This window comes from Pristiophorus japonicus, chromosome 6 (genome assembly GCF_044704955.1).
Source record: "Pristiophorus japonicus isolate sPriJap1 chromosome 6, sPriJap1.hap1, whole genome shotgun sequence".
Taxonomy (NCBI): domain Eukaryota; kingdom Metazoa; phylum Chordata; class Chondrichthyes; family Pristiophoridae; genus Pristiophorus; species Pristiophorus japonicus.
Window position 1 is genome coordinate 192,264,987 of NC_091982.1, and position 19,733 is coordinate 192,284,719.

General features: G+C 40.9%; 2 protein-coding genes across 5 annotated transcripts in view; one reads left to right on the top strand and one right to left on the bottom strand.

Moving 5' to 3' along the window:
• Positions 1-11,749, top strand: part of LOC139265917 (guanine nucleotide-binding protein subunit beta-4) — a 97,704-nt gene extending 85,955 nt beyond the window's left edge. For both annotated transcript variants that reach the window (XM_070883503.1, XM_070883502.1), the window contains 3 exons: positions 2,555-2,756; positions 3,749-3,965; positions 8,517-11,749. In XM_070883503.1, coding sequence (XP_070739604.1) covers positions 2,555-2,756; positions 3,749-3,965; positions 8,517-8,623 — 526 coding nt within the window. In that variant the 3' untranslated portion in view covers positions 8,624-11,749. The remainder of the gene's footprint in view (positions 1-2,554; positions 2,757-3,748; positions 3,966-8,516) is intronic.
• A 5,231-nt stretch (positions 11,750-16,980) lies between these two features.
• LOC139265918 (mitofusin-1-like) overlaps positions 16,981-19,733 on the bottom strand; it is a 99,623-nt gene continuing 96,870 nt past the window's right edge. For all 3 annotated transcript variants that reach the window (XM_070883504.1, XM_070883506.1, XM_070883505.1), the window contains exon 18: positions 16,981-18,855. In XM_070883504.1, coding sequence (XP_070739605.1) covers positions 18,786-18,855 — 70 coding nt within the window. In that variant the 3' untranslated portion in view covers positions 16,981-18,785. The remainder of the gene's footprint in view (positions 18,856-19,733) is intronic.

Consider the following 19,733-nt stretch of genomic DNA (forward strand, 5'->3'; position numbering starts at 1 on the left):
AGTAATAGATTGTGATTGAAATCCATTTGCCAGTTTTGCCCAATGTAGACAAATGTGAGGTCATCAACTTTAGACCTAAAAAGGATAGAACAGGTTACTTTCTAAATGATGAAAAGCTTAAAAACTGGAGGTCCAAAGAGACAAAAATGTTATGGACAGTTGCAGAAAATAATCAAAAAGGCTAATGGAATGCTGGGCTTTTTTATCTAGAGGAGTAAAATACAAGGGGATAAAAGTAATGCTATAGCTATAATTCGACTATACCTGTGAGCAGTTCTGGGTACCACACCTCAGGATGGATATATTGGCCTTGGAGGGAGTGCAGCGTAGATTTACCACCATGATACCTAGACTCCAGGGGTTACATTACGAGGAGAAGTTACACAAACTAGGATTGTATGCCCTAGAATTTCGCAGGTTAAGAACATAAGAACATAAGAATTAGGAACAGGAGTAGGCCATCTAGCCCCTTGAGCCTGCCCCGCCATTCAATAAGATCATGGCTGATCTGGTCGTGGACTCAGCTCCACTTACCCGCCCTCTCCCCGTAACCCTTAATTCACTTATTGCTTAAAAATCTATCTATCTTTGACTTGAAAACATTCAATGAGCTAGCCTCAACTGCTTCCTTGGGCAGAGAATTCCACAGATTCACAACCCTCTGGGAGAAGAAATTCTTTCTCAACTCGGTTTTAAATTGGCTCCTCCGTATTTTGAGGCTGTGCCCCCTAGTTCTAGTCTCCCCCACCAATGGAAACAACCTCTCTGCCTCTATATTGTCTATCCCTTTCATGATTTTAAATGTTTCTATAAGATCACCCCTCATCCTTCTGAACTCCAGGGAGTAATGACCCAGTCTATTCAATCTGTCATCATAAGGTAACCCCCTCATTTCTCGAATCAGCCTAGTGAATCGTCTCTGTACCCCTTCCAAAGCTAGTATATCCTTAAGTAAGGTGACCAAAACTGCACACAGTACTCCAGGTGCGGCCTTACCAATACCTTATACAGTTGCAGCAACACCTCCCTGCTTTTATACTCCATCCCTTTCGCAATGAAGGCCAACATTCCATTTGCCTTCCTGATTACCTGCTGCACCTGCAAACTAACCTTTTGGGATTCATGCACAAGGACCCCCAGGTCCCTCTGCACCACAGCATGTTGTAATTTCTCCCCATTCAAATAATACTCCCTTTTACTGTTTTTTTTTTTCCCCTCAAGGTGGATGACCTCACACTTTCCGACATTGTATTCCATCTGCCAAACCTTAGCTCAAGTTAAGGGGTGACTTGATTGAAGTTTTCAAGATATATGGGGAACTGATGGGTAGATAAAGAGAAACTATTTCCGCTGGTTGGGGAGTCTAGGACTTGGGGGCATAGTCTAAAATTAGAGGTAGATTTTTCAGGAGTAAAATCAGGAAACACTTCTACACACAGGGTGGTAGAAGTTTGGAACTCTCTTCGTAAACAGCAATTGATGCGAGGTCAACTGTTAATTTTAAATCTGAGATTGATTTTGTTTGTGAGCCAAAGGTATTAAGGGATATGGGGCAAAGGCGAGTATATGGAGTTCAATCATGGATCAGCCATGATCTCATTGAATGGCAGAACTGGCACGAGGGGCTAAATGGCCTAAATTCCTATGTTAAATATACTCAATGATTGAGCATCCACAACCGTCTGGGTAGAGAATTACAAAGATTCACAATCCTGAGTGAAGAAATGTTAACTCTGTTCTAAATGGCTGAGCCCTTATCCTGAGACTATGGACCCCAGTTCTAGACACTCCAGCCAGGGGAAACAATCTCTCAGCATCTAACCTGTCAAACCCTCTTAAGAATTTTATACATTTCATTGAGATCACCCCTCATTCATCTAAACTTCAGAGAATTTAGGTCCATTCTACTCAATCTTTCCTCAAAGTACAGCCCTCTCATCCCAGTAATTAATCAAGGAAACTACACAAGTACATGAGAGAAAAGGGAATAGAAAGATATGCTGAAGGGCTGAGAGAGAGGGTAGGTTGAATGGGAGGAAATTCGTGTGGAGTATAAACAGCACAGACTAGTTCAGCCGAATGGCCTGTTTCTGTGCTGTATATTCTATGTAATCGCTTACCCTGTCTATATCCTTTTACAGCCTCTTTGCATCCTCCTCACAGCTTACTTTCCAACCTAGCTTTATCATCCGCAAACTTGGATATATTACACTCAGTTCCCTCATCTAAGTCATTGATATAGATTGTAAATTGCTCTACTAGTTGCACCTTGCCATCCCAACAACCCGAAAATGCCGACAGCCCAAAAAATTCTTGTTTATTCCTACTCTCTGCAACTTTAGAGTTGGGGCACTCCAGTCACAGCCTTTTAAGACATCCATGGGAGCAGCCTAGAATAATACTCCCTCTGATTTTCCTCCCCGTTCCACCCTACACTCGTTTGTTGAACACAGACCAATGGGGATTAGTTGTATGGAAAATTTGCTCTTGTGAAAACAATTTCTGCATTTTGTAGTGCTAGTGAAAGCATTAATGTTCATTTTTGTATTTACAGTGCTTTATGGGACATTGAAACGGGCCATCAAACCACCATGTTTACAGGACATACTGGGGACGTCATGAGTCTCACTCTTAGTCCTGACATGAGGAGTTTTGTTTCTGGTGCTTGTGATGCTTCTGCCAAACTCTGGGATATTCGAGATGGAATGTGCAGACAATCATTCATTGGACATTTGTCCGATATTAATGCAGTTTGTGTAAGTCTCTTAGTCATTTCAATAAGATAGAGATGAAGAGTAGAATTTCTACTGGTACTGGATACATGATGACTTTTATGCCTATTGGATAATATTTGCTGGAAATATAAGTAATTTTTTTGTACGGTTTAAGTGGTGAAGTCTGCTGTAATTTAAGCTGATTTCCTTTTGATACGTTTTTGATACTAGTTATAAACCAAAACCAAATTGTGCAGACCCTGAATTACACAAATACATAGTTTGATAAAAATCATAGAATGGATTCAGCACAGAAAAAGGCCATTTGGCCTGTCAAGCCCCTGTCGGCGCTCTGCAAGAGCATTTCAACTGGTCCCACTCTCCCGCCCTTTCCCGTAGCCCTGCAATTTTTTTCCTTCAGGTACTTATCCAATTCTCTTTTTTGAAAGCCATGATTGAATCTGCCTCCACCACCCTTTCAGGCAGTGCATTCCAGATCCTAACCACTCGCTGTGTAAAGCTTTTCCTCATGTTGCATTTAGTTCTTCTGCCGACCACCTTAAATCTGTGTCCTCTGGTTCTCAACCCTTCCGCCAGTGGGAACAGTTTCTATCTACTCTGTCTAGACCCCTCATGATTTTGTACCCCTGTCAAATCTCCTCTCAACCTTCTCTGCTCTAAGGGGAACAACCCCAGCTTCTCCAGTCTATCCATGTAACTGAAGTCCCTCATCGCTGGAATCATTCTTGTAAATCTTTCTGCCCCTCTCTAAGGCCTTAATATCCTTCCTAAAGTGAGGTGCCCAGAATTGGACACACTACTCCAATTGAGGTCGAGCCAATGTGTTAGAAAGGTTGATCATAACTTTTGTACTCTATGCCTAAGCTAATTATTTTATAATTGACATTGTTTGCATTGTCATTTTAATATGAAGACAATCACAGAAGTGATTTGATTACCTAGTTTTGTAACTATCCTATTTAACGTAGTTGCAATTTGGCATGATATAGATATTTTATTCTGTCCATTCACAGTTCTTCCCTAATGGAAATGCATTTGCCACTGGGTCAGATGATGCCACTTGTAGATTGTTCGACCTCCGAGCAGACCAGGAGCTGATGATGTACTCCCATGATAATATTATATGTGGGATTACGTCAGTTGCATTTTCCAAAAGTGGGCGCCTCCTGCTTGCAGGCTATGATGACTTTAATTGCAATGTTTGGGATTCTTTGAAGGGAGATCGTGCAGGTCAGTAAAACTATGCTTGGTGTTTTTCTTCAAAACGATTTAGGATGTAAGCTTTGCCACAAACATGATTTGAAGTGCTAAAATAAAATTGATCCACAAGCTCTTTTATGGCTTCTATGACATGGGATGGGGATTGTGAGAGAGAGACCATTTTGAATATTTTACTCCTACAGAACAGCTTTTAAAAGAAATTCATTCGCGGATGTGGGCGTCGCTGGCTCTTCCATACCTTATGATCAGGAGTTTACCTTTGCTGCCCAATATCTAGTCATGTAATGTGACTTAGGGCTATAATAATGAAAACAACTTGTATCAAATAAAACCAAAAAATGTTGGAAATATTCAGCAGGTCATTCAGAATCTATAGAGAGAAAAACAGAGTTAACGTTTCAGCTTGTTGATCTTTCATCAGAACTGCAACTGTTGCATGAATTATATACTGGTAACTTGCATTTGCCACCCTATGGATTACATAGGATATTTGGCAGAGAAACAGGGCATTTGGCCCAACCAGCCCATGTCAGTGTTTATGATTCCATTTGAGCCTCCTCCCATCTTTCATCATCTAAATCTATCAGCATAATCCTCTATTCCCTTCTCCCTCATATTCTTGTCTAGCCTCCCCTTAAATGCATCTATGCTATCCACTTCAACCACTCCCTGTGGTAGTGAGTTCCACATTCTCACCACACTTTGGGTAAAGAAGTTTTTTCTGAATTCCCTATTGGATTTCTTGGTGACTATCTTATATTGATGGCCTCTAGTTATGCTCTTCCCCACAAGTGGAAACATTCTGTATCTACTCCTATCAAAACCTTTCAGAATTTTAAAGAGCTGTATTAGGTCATCCCTCGGAATTTTTCAAGAGAAAAGAGATCCAGCCTGTTCATCCTTTCCTGATCTGTATCAGATTTCTCCAATCTTACGAAGAGCGCTTTAATGAACACTTTTTTGTGAGAAAAGGCGAATTATAAATCAACATGCTGATTTATTTTACAGACAATAAATGAACAGAGTAACATTTACATGGAGCTGTTCATCTAACACGAGCAACTAAAGGTCTGCTTTATGTTGACGCTGTTTGATGAGGAGAGAAGTTGCAGTGTCCCTCTGCCAAATTGGGGAAGTGGCTGTGTGCATCACATCAAGTTACAGTTGTTATTTCTGTCATTGGCAGCATTTTTTTCCATTTATCTCCTAGTTTATTTTCTTGGGTTCTTTCCTAAAGTCTATTTAGCTTTGCAGCTCTTTTTTGAATGCTTTACAGCAGAGGTGCCTAAACTAGAGCCTGTGGGTATTAACTGATGCACAAAGCCCTTCTGACACTCCTGAAAGAAGCGGCAACAACAATTTATAACTTCACTTGGAGGGACCTTTGTTTCTAATTCTGTACTTTGAAAGCCTATTTTATTCATTATGTGATGTGGGTGTCGTTGGCAAGGCCAGCGTTTATTGTCCGTTGCTAGCTGTCCTTGAGAAGGTGGTGGGGAGCCGCCACCTTGTACGGCTGCAGTCCATATGGTGAAGGTGCTCCCACAGTGCTGTTAGGTAGGGAGTTCTAGGATTTTGACCTAACGACGATGAAGGAACTAAGATTTATTTTCAAGTCAGGATGGTGTCTGCCTTGGAACTGGTGGTGTTCCCATGCACCTGCTGCCCTTGTCCTTCTAGGTAGTAGAGGTCGCAGGTTTGGGAGGTGCTTTTGAAGAAGCATTGGCGAGTTGCTGCAGTGCATCTTGCAGATGAAGCACACTGCAGCCATGGTGCGCCGGCAGTGGAGAGAGTGAATGCTTACATTGGTGGATGGGGTGTCAATCAAGCTTGGTTGCTTTGTCCTGGATGGTGTTGAGTTTCATGTGTTGGAGCTGCACTCATCCAGGCAAGTGGAGAGTATTCCATTAAGCTCTTGACTTGTGCCTTGTAGGTGGTGGAAAAGCTTTGGGGAGTCAGGTGGTGAGTCACTTGCGCAGAATACTCAGCCTCTGACCTGCTTTTGTAGCCATGGTATTTATGTGGCTTATCCAGATAGGTTTCTGGTCAATGGTGACCCCCCAGGATGTTGATGGTGGGGGATTCGCTGATGGTAATGCCACTGAATGTCAAGGAGGTGGTTAGACTCATTGGAGATGGTCATTGTCTGGCACTTGTGTGTCACAAATGTTACTTGCCACTTATCAGCTCAAGCCTGAATGTTGTCCAGGTCTTGCTATCTGCGTGTACAGACTGCTTCATTGTCTGAGGAGTTACGAATGGAACTGAACATTGTGCAATCATCAGCGAACATCACCATTTCTGACCTTTATGATGGAGGGAAGGTTATTGATGAAGCAACTGAAGATGGTGGAGCCTTGGACACTCCACTGAGGAACTCTTGTAGCTGAGATAATTGGCCTCCAACAACCATTGCCATTTTCCTTTGTGCTGGGTATGACTCCAGCCAGTGGAGAGTTTCTAATTGATTCCCATTGACTTCAATTTTACTAGGGCTCCTTGATGCCACACTCTGTCAAATGATGCTTGAAGTCAAGGGCAGTTACACTTGCCTCACTTATGGTGGGTTTTCATGTGTACTCCTTTTTTTTAAAATTCTGGGTTTCGTAATTGTTTTACATGGGATTCCATGGCAAGTAGCCAAGTGCTTTATAAAGGCAAAACTTGGATAACACTGCTTTCACTTAGAATTGTTTTTGGAAAGTTCTGTGAAGTTGTCTTCTACTGGCTCACTGTCTAAATATCTGGCTACCACAGCTCATTGTCAATTTTTGTTCCTAGTCCCATTCACCCATCACGTGTGCTTGCTGACTTAAATTGGCTCCCAGTCCAGCAATGCCATGATTTAAAAAATATCCTTGTTTTCAAATCCTTCCATGGCCTTGCCCCTCCCTATCTCTGAAACCTCCTCCAGTCTTATAACCCTCTGAGATATCTCTGCTCCTCTAATTCTGGCCTCTTCCGCTCTACCATTGGTGGCTGTGCATTCAGCTGCCATGCCTTAAGATCTAGAATCCGCCCCTCCCCTGCCATAACCTCTTTCCTTAAAACCCTCCTTAAAACCTTCCTCTCTGACCGAATTTTTGCTTACCTGTCTTTGTATCTCCCATGTGGCGTGGTATCAAATTATGTTTCATAATGTTCTGTGAAGCATTACTTCGTTAAAGGTGCTATATAAATGTAAGTTGTTGTATTCAGTTATACTGGGCTTCTGATGCAGTTCCTAGTTTAAAAAAAAATCTGCATTGCCATGGTTATTCCCACTGAGCAACTTGCAAAATATGTCTGATGTCTTCTGTCATTAGTACATTATGAAAAGTCATAAGGTCTTCTTCAAACTCAGCACAAAGTTTGTCATGACTGGTGCATTTGTGAAGATGCTGTACTGACTGAGAATATTGAATAGATTCCTCCAGATGCAATGGTCCTCTAGCTTTAGATTGCTATAGAAATATTTCTCCACTCCCAAGTCAACGAGATAGAGAATATAGTGTTAGAAGGGTAGTAAACTGGCCATTCCTTTACACCAAGAGAACATTTCTATTTGTAAGGTATGGTAGTTTAGTTGATGTGGTACTGGACTAGCAACCCAAAGCTCAAATTCAAATCCCATCATGGCAAACTGTGAAATTTGAGTTAGTCTGATCATTTATGGGCTGGCACCAGAAAAATGACTGTGATTATTGTTAAAAACCCACCTGACTCACTGTTGGGGAATGGAACTTCCCACCTATGCCTGGTCTGGCCTACATTTGACTCTAATCCTGCACTGTGTGGCTGACTCAATGCCACTCCGCTGTATGAACTGCTCCAAAACACAGCTTAGTTGACACTGCAAAGCCACCTTGTCTGGTGCCTACATTGGAAGAGCTGGTCCACAGATTGTGTTTCAGCCAATATTCCAGACTCTCCTGTGACCATTCCTGGACATGTCCTGTCCCACCTGCAGGATAGACCCACCAGAGGTAACGGTACAAGTGGGTGACTCTAGACCCCATGAAGTATCATAGCTTCAAGGCCAAGTAAACCTCCTGATTACTAGCTATCGACTGAAAAATCAGTACTCTTCCATAATGGACGCTACTTTAAAGAAAGCAAGGGCACATAATGTACTTTAGGTGAAGCACTCCATTGTCCATCACAATGAGTGGATTAGTAGTACCATTACCGCCAATAACCTTACCGCGTTCAGTTTGGTTCTTTCATTGTTGCTGCGTCAAAATCTTGGAATTCCCCACCCAACACCACTGTGGGAGTGCCATCAGCTCAAGGACTATGTTGTTCTGGAAGGTCCACTACCACTTTCGAGCAACTAGAAATAGCTAGCCCTTTTCAAAGTCTGAGAATTACCCAAGGTAGATCATCTAACAATTTTAGCTATGGATGGCTAACTCTAGTAAATTGGGGAGCCAAATGCAATTGTATTAGTAAAAGGAGAGATGTGGTAATTAGCTGTAATGCTTTTAACACTAAAGCTTTAGTTGACAAACTTTCAAGTAGAAATTGTTTTGCCTCATGTAATTATGTATTTTTTTTTTCTTTCATCTGTCTTTCCTCCAGGAGTGCTTGCTGGACATGATAATCGTGTCAGCTGTTTAGGCATCACTGATGATGGAATGGCTGTAGCAACAGGATCATGGGACAGTTTCCTGAAAATCTGGAATTGAAGAAATGTCACCTGAATGCCATTCACTGAGACTGGGCTACCTAAGCTGCAGCCAACAGCTATGAAATAACATTCTTTTTACCAAGTATTTGCAGGTGACGTTTTTCTATCATTGAATACAATTGTATAACACAAGGCTTCTGTAAAGTAGGCAAATCTAATGAAGAGGAAAAAACCCTGACAACTGCTAACTTTAAAAGGGAAGCACATGCAACCATGGTGACTAGGAAAATCTTTCAAACTAACCATTGTTTAGTTTTAATAGCTGAATTGTTAGGAGGGTTTTTTGCTCATTCTAAATCTGCTAATCTGTATTGTTTTGAACATACAGAATGTACACATTACAGCAGCTAATCATGTAACATTTGTCTATGTAAAAAAAAAAATGCATTTTTAAAACTAAGTTTCTAGCCTATATTTATCAGAAGTCACACTTTGAACTTAGTGATGGATAAATGATTGCTGTTGAGATTTTTTTCTTGTGAATTAACTTATTGTGAAAAATTTAACTTTGGTCGTGTGTGCACGTGTGCGTGTTTGTGTTTTGCAGCAGTTTTTAATTATATGAAACATTCCATCTGTATGCTTTTTGTGTATGCATTTGCAATATGCACTGTTTAACCATACACACAAATGTACAGAAGCAGGATCTATCATGTCACAGAATGCTGTTGCACATTTTACAAGAAAATGCATGTACATCAGCCCTATATCATTTACACTCGGAAGAGGCGATGTCTATCTTGTGTTTCTCTACCTGAGCCCTTTTTTTTCCCCCAATCTCTACTGATGATGGTGACATTTATGAAGGTTCACAGGTGCCGGTAGTATCTTGCTCAAGGTTTTTCTGAGAGAAAGCACCTGGACAGTGATAGGCCATATAACGGGGGGCATCACAGTTGAGCCTAATGATCTCAGCTAGCATCTACATGTGCACTTTCCAGCAGGAACCACAAGTTCATGATCAGGACAGGAACCCAAGTTTCCTGTGTGTTCTTCTCCCCCTCGCCCCCCCCCCCCCCCCCCCCCCAAAAAAAAAAGACAGAAGCGATGAGCAATTGAAGCTGGTGCTTTCCTGATTCATTTGACTTGGTATCATATTAGCAGCTGGGCCATTTGAGTTTTGCTTGTGATTTAACATTCAGGATAAGTGGGAAAAAATGAACTTTGTGTCAAAGTGAGTGTGCACTATTTAAACTTGAAATTTGATTTACACAGTGTAAACCTAAATGGTCTTTTCCCTAACCTGCTCATTACTACAACGTAGGTGAAAAAACACGAGTTAGATTTTGTTTTTAAAAAAATGGAAAAATAAATTACCAAGTAATTTTGAGGCATGAGTAATTACCAACTGTATAAAACAAGCTTGTTGTACAGTATTAAATGCATAGTTTACACGGTGATTTATTGAAATTTAGTTTAGGTTTTGTTCTAAGACCAGTTGTTACTGGAGAAGTATTGGATTGCACAATCCTCTTGTTGATTTAGCATGGCTTTAGAATATCATTACTAACCCTCCAGAGTTGTAGACCAGCCTTTGGTGTAATGTGCCCTTTAAACCACACACATCCAGTGTTTATCTCTCTTTACATTGATGTGCCAATAACACCGGTATCTTGAACTAAGTTTTTAGTAACAAAGTGCATTGATTTGAAGTCGAGAGTTTTAAAGCTCTGGGACCAACAAACACTACAAGCAAATTTGTGTTGAGGTAGTCAACTTTCCCCCAGAAGAGTAGCTTTGGAAGAAAAAGAGCAAGTGTGATTCACATCATTACTTTTTTTTTTTAAAGAACATACATTAGTAGTTTGTGCAGTTTGTTAAAGTCAGGCCAGTTTGATTTTTTTGCAGCCTTATTTCTTTAAAAATTTTGATTGCCTTTAGACAATTAAAAAAAAAAATCAATGCAATAGTGGCCCTGCTAATAGCTTTCATCATTACAGACCTGATATCAAAATGTTTATATACAACATTTACCTCTTTCCAGGTAATGTATAGATTAAAATATATGGTCTTGAAAGGGTTGCTATGTAATTAATTTGAACAAAACATTAAGCAAAATGGTTTAAACATTTTGTACTTTGCAAAACCTTCAAATAAAATCAATGTGCCATAATTAGTTTTAAGTATAGAACTCCAGCAGCTTGAAGTGTATATTTTTGTCCTGTAAGTTTTCAAATATGCTTTTACCCCTTAAAAAAATCAGCTATACTTTGAAATAAATTTAATCCTTATGAGAATGTATATAAACTATAGTCCATTCAGAACCAACATTAATGACTTAATTAGCTAGTGCTATGGCTTTTGATTTTGAAATGTGTAGTCTAGCAGATTGTAATGCTAAAGATTGCTTGGCTTAACCTGTCTGGAGTGTGCTGTGGTCATGTACATGGTTTGGTGAAGATGGAGGTTGATTTGGTTCAGAATGTGGTTAAATTTGAATCCATCTAAGTTAGTATCTTAAATGCTGAAAAACTTGGGTATTGCCAATTTAGATATCCACCTCGGAAGTGGAAACATGCACTTACAACTTTGAATGCAATGCATAGACTTAAATTATTTCCTCAAATGCATTGCTTCAGGGACAGGGTAGTCTGAAGATTCAGGATAAAATGTATATCTCAGATGTGGTCTGTTGTTCTCTAAAAGTAAACCAATAAAAAAAATGCCTTGAGCCTTCCAGGAGTGGATATCTGTCGTGTAAAATATGCAGAACATAAATGCAGTTTTTTTTGTGTAATTTGCTGTCAAATTCAGTATTAAAATCATTCATCTGAAGTGCAAAAACAGTTATTCAGTCTGTACAAAACAGAGCTTTACACAGCTGGTGTTTCTTCAATTTTTTTTCTCTGGTTACAGTATTAATACCAATTTTGTAATTCTGTACTGCCTTTGGATTTTGTATCAATAAGAATTGCAAGTTTTATTCTACAGCCAATAAAACCAGCAACTTGTGCCATGTGTTTTCTTCTATTGTGCTCTTGTATAAAATTGGAAATGATCTTCACTTGCTGTATCTTTGTTTATAGTCTGTTCACATCAACTTTTCCTTTGTATTTGTACAGTGGCTCAGTGAAACTAATGTTGCGATAAATTGATTGTAACCAATAAAAATGCTTTTAACCAAGGCTGTATAATAGTTTTTTTGGTGCTGAAATGAAGTTGTGTCCTGGTCCGTCTAGTTCAACCATACTGAAGCTAATGGACTGCCATATTTAGATTTAGTTTTGTTTCATGTTTATGTGCTGTGAAGTTGAGTTTGTACTAACTAGAAATTTCAGACTGTATTTTCTTCCTTTTTACCTTTTTTTAAAAAAAAAGATATTGTAGAAGGAAATTTTTCATTTGGGGTGTACTGTGTAGGCACATTTCTGAAGTGCAGAAACTATAGGGCAGCAATAGTAGGGGATTTGAACTATCCTAATAATTGGATATAGAGGGTGCAGAATTCCTAAAATGCAATAGAGAACTTTTTTAGCTAGTATGTAGCAAGCCCAACACTGGAGGGGGCGGGTTGAATTAGTCTGGGTGGAGATAAGGAACAATAAAGGGAAAAAGTCGCTGGTGGGCATAGTCTATAGGCCCCCTAAAAATAGTGGACGGAATATAAATCAAGAAATAATGGAGGCTTGTAATAAAGGAATGGCAATAATAATGGGTGATTTTAACCTTCACATTGATTGAACAAAGCAAATTGGCCAGGGTAGCCTTGAGGAAGAGTTCATAGTGTATCCAGGATAGTTTCCTTGAACAGCATATTGCGGAATCAACCAGGGAGCAGGCTATCTTAGATCTGGTACTGTGTGATGAGACAGGATTAATAAATTCTCACAGTAAAGGATCCTCTAGAAATGAGTGACCATAGCATGATTGAATTTCAAATTCAGTTGGAGGGTGAGAAATTTGGTTCTCAAACCAGTGTCCTAAGCTTAAATAAAGGAGACTACAAAGGTATAAAAGCAGAGTTGGCTAAAGTGGACTGGGAAAATAGATTAAAGTATCGGATGGTTGATGAACAGTGGCAGACATTTGAGATATTTCATAACTCGCAACAAAAATATATCCCAATGAAAAGATAACCATCTGTGGCTAACTAAGAAAATAAGGGATGGTATCAAATTGAAAACCAGGGCATACAACGTGGCCAAGACCAGTAGGAGGCCAGAGGATTGGGAAACTTTTAAAAGCCAGGGAAGATAGATTATGAAAGCAAACTAGCATGAAATATAAAGAGAATGTGTTTCTACAGGTACATAAAAAGGAAGAGTGACTAAAGTAATGTTGGTCCTCTAGAGGTTGAGACCAGGGAATTAATAATGGAGAACAAGGAAATGGTAGAGACATTGACCAAATATTTTGTATCGGTCTTCACTGTTGAAGACATTAAAAACATCCCAATATTGGATAATCAAGAGGCAAAAGGGAAGGAGGAATTTAATACTATCACTAATGAAGTAGTATTCAGTAAAATATTGGGATGTGATGGCTCTCATCCTCGGGTCTTAAGAAGTGAATGCATTGGTTGTAATCTACCAAAATTCCCTGGATTCTGGGGCGGTCCCAGCAAATGTAACGCCATTATTTTAAAAAGGAGGCAGACAAACTGCAGGAAACTATAGCCCAGTTAGCCTAACATCTGTCATTGGGAAAATGCTGGAGTCCATTATTAAGGGAACAGTAGCAGAATATTTGGAAAAGCATAATTCAATCTAGCAGATTCAGCACGGTTTTATGAAAGGGAAATCATGTTTGACATTTGCTGGAGTTCGAGAGATGTAACGGACAGGGTGGATAAGAGGGAACCAGTGGATGTGATTTGGATTTCCAGAAGGCATTTGATAAAGTGCCCCATAAAAGCTCATGGGCTTGGGGCAATATATTAGCATGGATAGAGGATTGGCTAATAGAAAACAAGTTCGGATAAATGGGTCATTTTCCGGTTGGCAAACAGCGCCTAGTGTGCCGCAGGGTCCTCCACTATTTACAATCTATAATTAATGACTTGGATGAAGGGACTGGGTGTAATGTAGCCAAGTTTGCTGATGATACAAAGATGGGTGGGAAAGCAAATTAGGAGTGGGCAAAAATTTGAGGTTATCCACTTTGGCAGAAAAAATAGAAAAGCAAATAATTTAAACAGGAAAAAAATTGCAAGTGCTGCTGCAGTATAGAGGGCAGGGGTCCTTGTGCATGAAACACACAAAGTTAGTATGTAGGTACAGAAAGTAATCGGGAAGGCAAATGGAATGTTGGCCTTTATTGCAAGGGGGTAGAGTATAAAAGCAGAGAAGTCCTATAACTGTACAGGGTATTGGTGAGGCCACACCTAAAGTACTGCGTACAGTTTTGGTCTCTCTTTAAGGAAGGATATACTTGCATTGGAGGCTCACTGGTTGATTCCAGAGATGAGGGGGTTATAAGAATTAGGAACAGGAGTATGCCATCCAGCCCCTCGCGCCTGCTCCGCCATTCAACAAGATCATGGCTGATCTGGCCGTGGACTCCGCTCCACTTACCCGCCCGCTCCCCGTAACCCTCAATTCCCTTATTGGTTAAAAATCTATCTGTGATTTGAATACATTCAATGAGCTAGCCTCAACTGCTTCCTTGGGCAGAGAATTCCACAGATTCACAACCCTCTGGGAGAAGAAATTCTTTCTCAACTCGGTTTTAAATTGGCTCCCCCGTATTTTGAGGTTGTGCCCCCTAGTTCTAGTCTCCCCGACCAGTGGAAACAACTTCTCTGCCTCTGTCTATCCCTTTCATTATTTTAAATGTTTCTATAAGATCGCCCCTCATCCTTCTGAACGCCAACGAGTAAAGACCCCGTCTACTCAATCTATCATAAGGTAACCCCCTCATCTCTGGAATCAGCCGGGTGAATCGTCTCTGTACCCCCTCCAAAGCTAGTATATCCTTAAGTAAGGTGACCAAAACTGCACGCAGTACTCCAGGTGCGGCCTCACCAATACCCTGTACAGTTGACTTATGAAGATAGGTTGAGCCTATACACATTGGAGTTCAGAAGAATGAGAGGGCTTGACAAGGTGAATGCAGAGGTTATTCCACTCATAGGGGAAACTAAAACTCAGGGACATAGAATAAGGGTCGCCCATTTAAACATGAGATGAGAAGGAATTTCTGCTCCTAGGGTTGTAAATCTATGGAATTCTCTGCCCCAGGGAGCTGAAGACACTGGGTCATTGAATATATTTGAGGCGGATACAGATTTTTGAGCGATAAGGGAATAAAGGGTTATGGGGAGCAGGTAGGGAAGTGGAGCTAAGTTCATGATCAGATCAGCCATGATCTTATTAAATGGCGGAGCAGGTTCGAGGGTCTAGGTGGCCTACTCCTGCTCCTATTATGTTAAGCAAAGCAAAAGAGGAAATAGCAGAGGCTTTGACCATTTTCCAATCGTCTCTGGCTTCAGGTGTGGTGCCAGATCAAGCCAGCGGTGGGAAAATTATTGGAAAAAATCCTCAGGATAAATCTTCATTTAGAAAGACATGGATTAATCAAGGAGTCATCATGGATTTGCTAAGGGAAGGTCGTGTTTGACTAATCTGATTGAATCTTTCGAGGAGGTAACTAGGAGGGTCAACAAGGGCAGTGCATATGCATTTTAGCAAAGCGTTTAAGGTCCCACCTGGCAGCCTGGTCACAAAGCTAAAAGCCCATGGGATCCAGGCAAAGTGGCAGGAAGCAAAGGGTAATAGGTGTTTCCAGTGGGATTCCACAGGGCTCAGTACTAGGTCCCTTCCTTTTTGTGTTATACATCAAAGATCTAGACTTGAATATAGGGGGTATGATTAAGAGGTTTGTAGATGATACTAAAATCAGCTGTATGGTTGATGAAGAAGCAGCTGTAGACTGCAGGAAGATAACTGGTCAGGTGGGCAGAACAGTGGCAAATGGAATTTAATCCAGAGAAGTGTAAAGTAATGCATTTGGGGAGAGCTAACGAGGAAAGAGAATACACATATTAAATGGTAGGAGACAGAAGTGTAGAGGAACAGGGAGACCGTGGAATGCAAGTGCAGACCCCTGAAAGTAGCAGGCCAGGTCGATGAGGTGGTTAAGGCAGCATACGGAATGCTTGCCTTTATTAACCGAGACACAGAATACAAGAGCAGAGGGGTTATGTTTGAACTGTATAAAACACTAGTTAGGCCACAGCTAGAGTACTGCGTGCAGTTCTGGTCACCGCATTACAGGAAGGACTTGATTGCACTGGAGAGGGTAAAGGACATTTACAAGGATGTTGCCGGGCGTGGAGAATCTTTGGAAAAGAGGAGATTGTGAAGACCTCATTAAGGTGTATAAAATTGAGGGGCCTAGATATAGTGGATAGAAAGGGCTGATCTCCATTAGCAGAGAGGTCAACAACCAGGGGGCATAAATTTAAAGTAATTGGTAGAAGGTTTGGAGGGGAAATTTCTTCATGCAGGGGTTTGTGGGGTTTGGAAGTCAGTTCCTGAAAGGGTGGTAGAGGCAGAAACCCTCACCACATTTAAAAAGTACTTGGATGTGCACCTAAAGTCCTGTAACCTGCAGGGTTACAAACCGATAGCTGAAAAGTGGGATTAGGCAGAATAGCCTCTTGTTGGCCGGCAGACACAATGGGCCAAAATGGCCACCTTCTGTACTATAAACTTCTATGATTCTATACCAGTCTATTTAAATTTACTTATAGTGTGCTGATCTTTATCCTTTTCATGTTCGGTATCTTCCAGGCATCCATAAAATGTTCTACCATCTTATGAGTAGGTGCAATCCATCTTTATAAAACTAACTTGTTCAGCTGACCTACAATTTAACAACTAAATTTCAGTTCTGACCAGCTTATGATACGGGAGCCCAATTAAAATCTTCGAGCAAAAAAACTGAATCTAATGCTTATACTGATGATGTTCAACACCCCATGTATGCTAATTTGATCCATAAGATGTTGTATAAGGATTTTCTGTAGTCTATTTGGAATGTGCTGTTCACTATAGACACATGAAGGTCATTCAGCCCATCTTTGCTCATTCTTCCAGAAAGACTCTGGTCTCTTTTCCATTCCACCTCCTCTTTGCAAATCACAACATCCAGTTTAAAAAAAAAATGATTTGATATCACCTCCACTACCCTACGTGGAATTCTTTGTGGTCACTGTGACAAGCTTCCTGGCATCCGTCCTTAATTTGCCTTTTGCTAATTTGAACATGTGTCCTTGAGGAATTTGGAAATCACAACACACCATATGCTAAGATAGTACAAGTGAAAAAGGTTACACTCGAACTGCCCTTTTTTAATGCAGGCCTCTGATGACAAACTAAGGTAATGTAGCTCAAATAATTTATTATTTCACAGCTGTTATAAGTATATATGCTCAAAGAATATAAACTTGGTTTGTTGTCCACATCTGATGAATCTAGTAAAAGGGAACATATACAAGAAATTTGGAGAAATGTTGAAAGTTACAAAAAGTAATTTAACATCAAGAATCAGCTATGTACAAAACATTTGTTCATCAAAGCCCCTTTAGTAAATCTTTGCAGATTATAATGAATTGTGCAAGTATTTAAAGCCAAAAGATTTTAAACCAGTTGTAAATTAAGTTGGAGAAATTTCTATCTAAACATTGTGCACTACCATTCTGTAATGAGCTAAATCCCTCCTCCCCTTTAATGCAAATCAATTTGAAACTCTTAAAAGGCAAATAACCTTGGTGAACCATTGTACACATTTTTATGCTGTTTAGATGGGAGCTTCAAAGTTTGCAGTTTATAATTAAATGGAGAGAGGGTAAAATTTCCACTCTGGAGCAAGCCATTTACACCATTTCTCTATGGTTTCCGCCAAATTTACGATAGATCGTAGCAACCCCGATGGATATTACTGACACCAATCTATTCAATCAGTTTAGTTGTTTGAGCAGGGAAGTTTGCTGATTAGAACATCTCTGGTCTCGACTGAGTGGCTTTCTCTTAGAAACTTGTCTGTGTGCTAGGTGAAACTTTAATGTTCAAGCTGGTGGTGGTACTAATGTAAGATCGTCACTGAAAAGACCAAGAATTGAATTTTTAAAGGACAAAACTAATTTATCTAAAAATGCACATCAAAATGTTGCTTTTGTTCATCTCTGGCAATGCTGCAACTAGGACTTGCAATTAAGAGTGGCAAAGTCCTATATGTGAAATTTGGATTCTGGTATTAGCTACAGGTGGATGGTTAAATCCAATTTTAGGCTAGCTGATGACCATCTGAAGTTTCAATGAGGGTTGAGGTGGTATTACTGAAATAAGTGTAACTGCATCTTATTATAGTTGCACATACACTCTAACAACTGCTTCCAATGAAGTTTGATGATTACATTTTCTTTGGATCTCACATACAAATTGCAGTAGTGTATTTCAAAATTAAAAGGACAAGGCATTTGCAGCATTCTTGGGAACACCTCACTCAATAATATTCTGGACATTAATCAAGTTTCCTGTGCTGTCAATAGCCAATAAAACTGGATTTATTTTACTCATTGCTTTGCTTCCTCCATGACTTTGACTTCTGCAGTAACATTTAGTCACTAGCTACATGATTAATTGGCTGAAGCCTCATTCACAACCCTTGCTTGCTTTAGGCTTGTACATCAATTTATGTAGGTCAACATTTTCTATAGGAACACAGTTTAATGAAAGTGCATCTTATCAAGATAACTACTAATTTAGGTAGAGGCAAAAGTGGATTAAAATCATAAATTAATTACATGTAAATATGCATAAATGGGAATTTGATTCAAGGTTTCACATGGGTTAGAATGTGAATAAAGGATAACACTGTGTTTTGACCACCTAGTACATCTGCAATAGTAAATGCCCATACAGCTCACCAACACATTAATCATGTGTCTAGATAATGAACATAAAACGTACATTTTATAATCTGATACTCCTAGTAAATTATGAATATTTCTTGTATCTCTTGCTAGGTGCACTGATAAATATGCATCTTTATCTGGTTAGATTTCTGAAGGGTTGATAAATGGTATCCCTGAAAAACATTACTGTATATAAAAGGGACTGGAAGTTTGTATTTATCACATAGCACTATGGCAGCATTGGTGACAATCCCCATCAGTTATGGGACAAATGTAGATTCTAAAAAAGGTTAGCAAGTTTTCACTGGCTCGGCTGCAAGTACTGCTTTGTAAATATGTCCAGTTCATTTTCTAGCCATGTTGCTTTGTTTCTGCAAGAAAAATGTATTGAAAATAAGTACAAGTTAAAAACATACCAATCAAGTTTACAATACTATCAACTGACAGCTTCTTAAACGAAATAAAAATATTTTCAACTTGCCCAAGTTAGATTTTATAGTTATAGGGCCCAAGTTTCCACATGATTCGCGCCTGATTTTTAGGAGCAACTGGTGGAGAACGGACTATTTTAGAAATCGCAATTCTCCACATTTTTTTTCTGCAGTTCTAGTTTAGGACAGGCGGGGCGGGGGGGGGAGCGGGGGAGCGGGTGTCGGTCTCGGGTCGGGGGTGGAGCGGGTGTCGTGTCTCGGGGCGGGGCGGGGGGGGAGGGAGCGGGTCTCGGGTCGGGGCGGGGGAGCGGGTGTCGGGTCGGGGCGGGGGGGGAGCGGGTCTCGGGTCGGGTGGGAGAGCGGGTGTCGGGGGGGGGGGGAGCGGGTGTCGGCTTGGAGCGGGTGTCAGGTCTCGGGTCGGGGCGGGGGGGGGGGGGGAGCGGGTGTCGGCTCAGGTCGGGTGGGGAGCAGGAGCTGGCCGTGGGAGGAGCCTCATTCACGCAGCCCCAGTGAGGCCATTGGGCCAGGGCTAGGGGCTGCGTGCTTCGGGCCCCTCCCACACAGTTTCGAGCGCCTGGAGCTACTGCACTTGCGTGCCGACTGTTGCGCGCATGTGCAGAGGTCCCGGCACTGTTTTCAGCGCAGGGACCTGGCTCCGCCCCCCCACAGCTCGTGCTGGCTGCGCCGAGGGCCAGAGGACCTGTAAGTAGGTGGAGAATACCGAGGATTTTTTTAGGCGCGTTTTAGGCGCGAAAAACGGGCGCCCAGCTCGGAGTGGCGCCGGTTTTTTTTCTTGTGGAAACTTGGGCCCATACAGT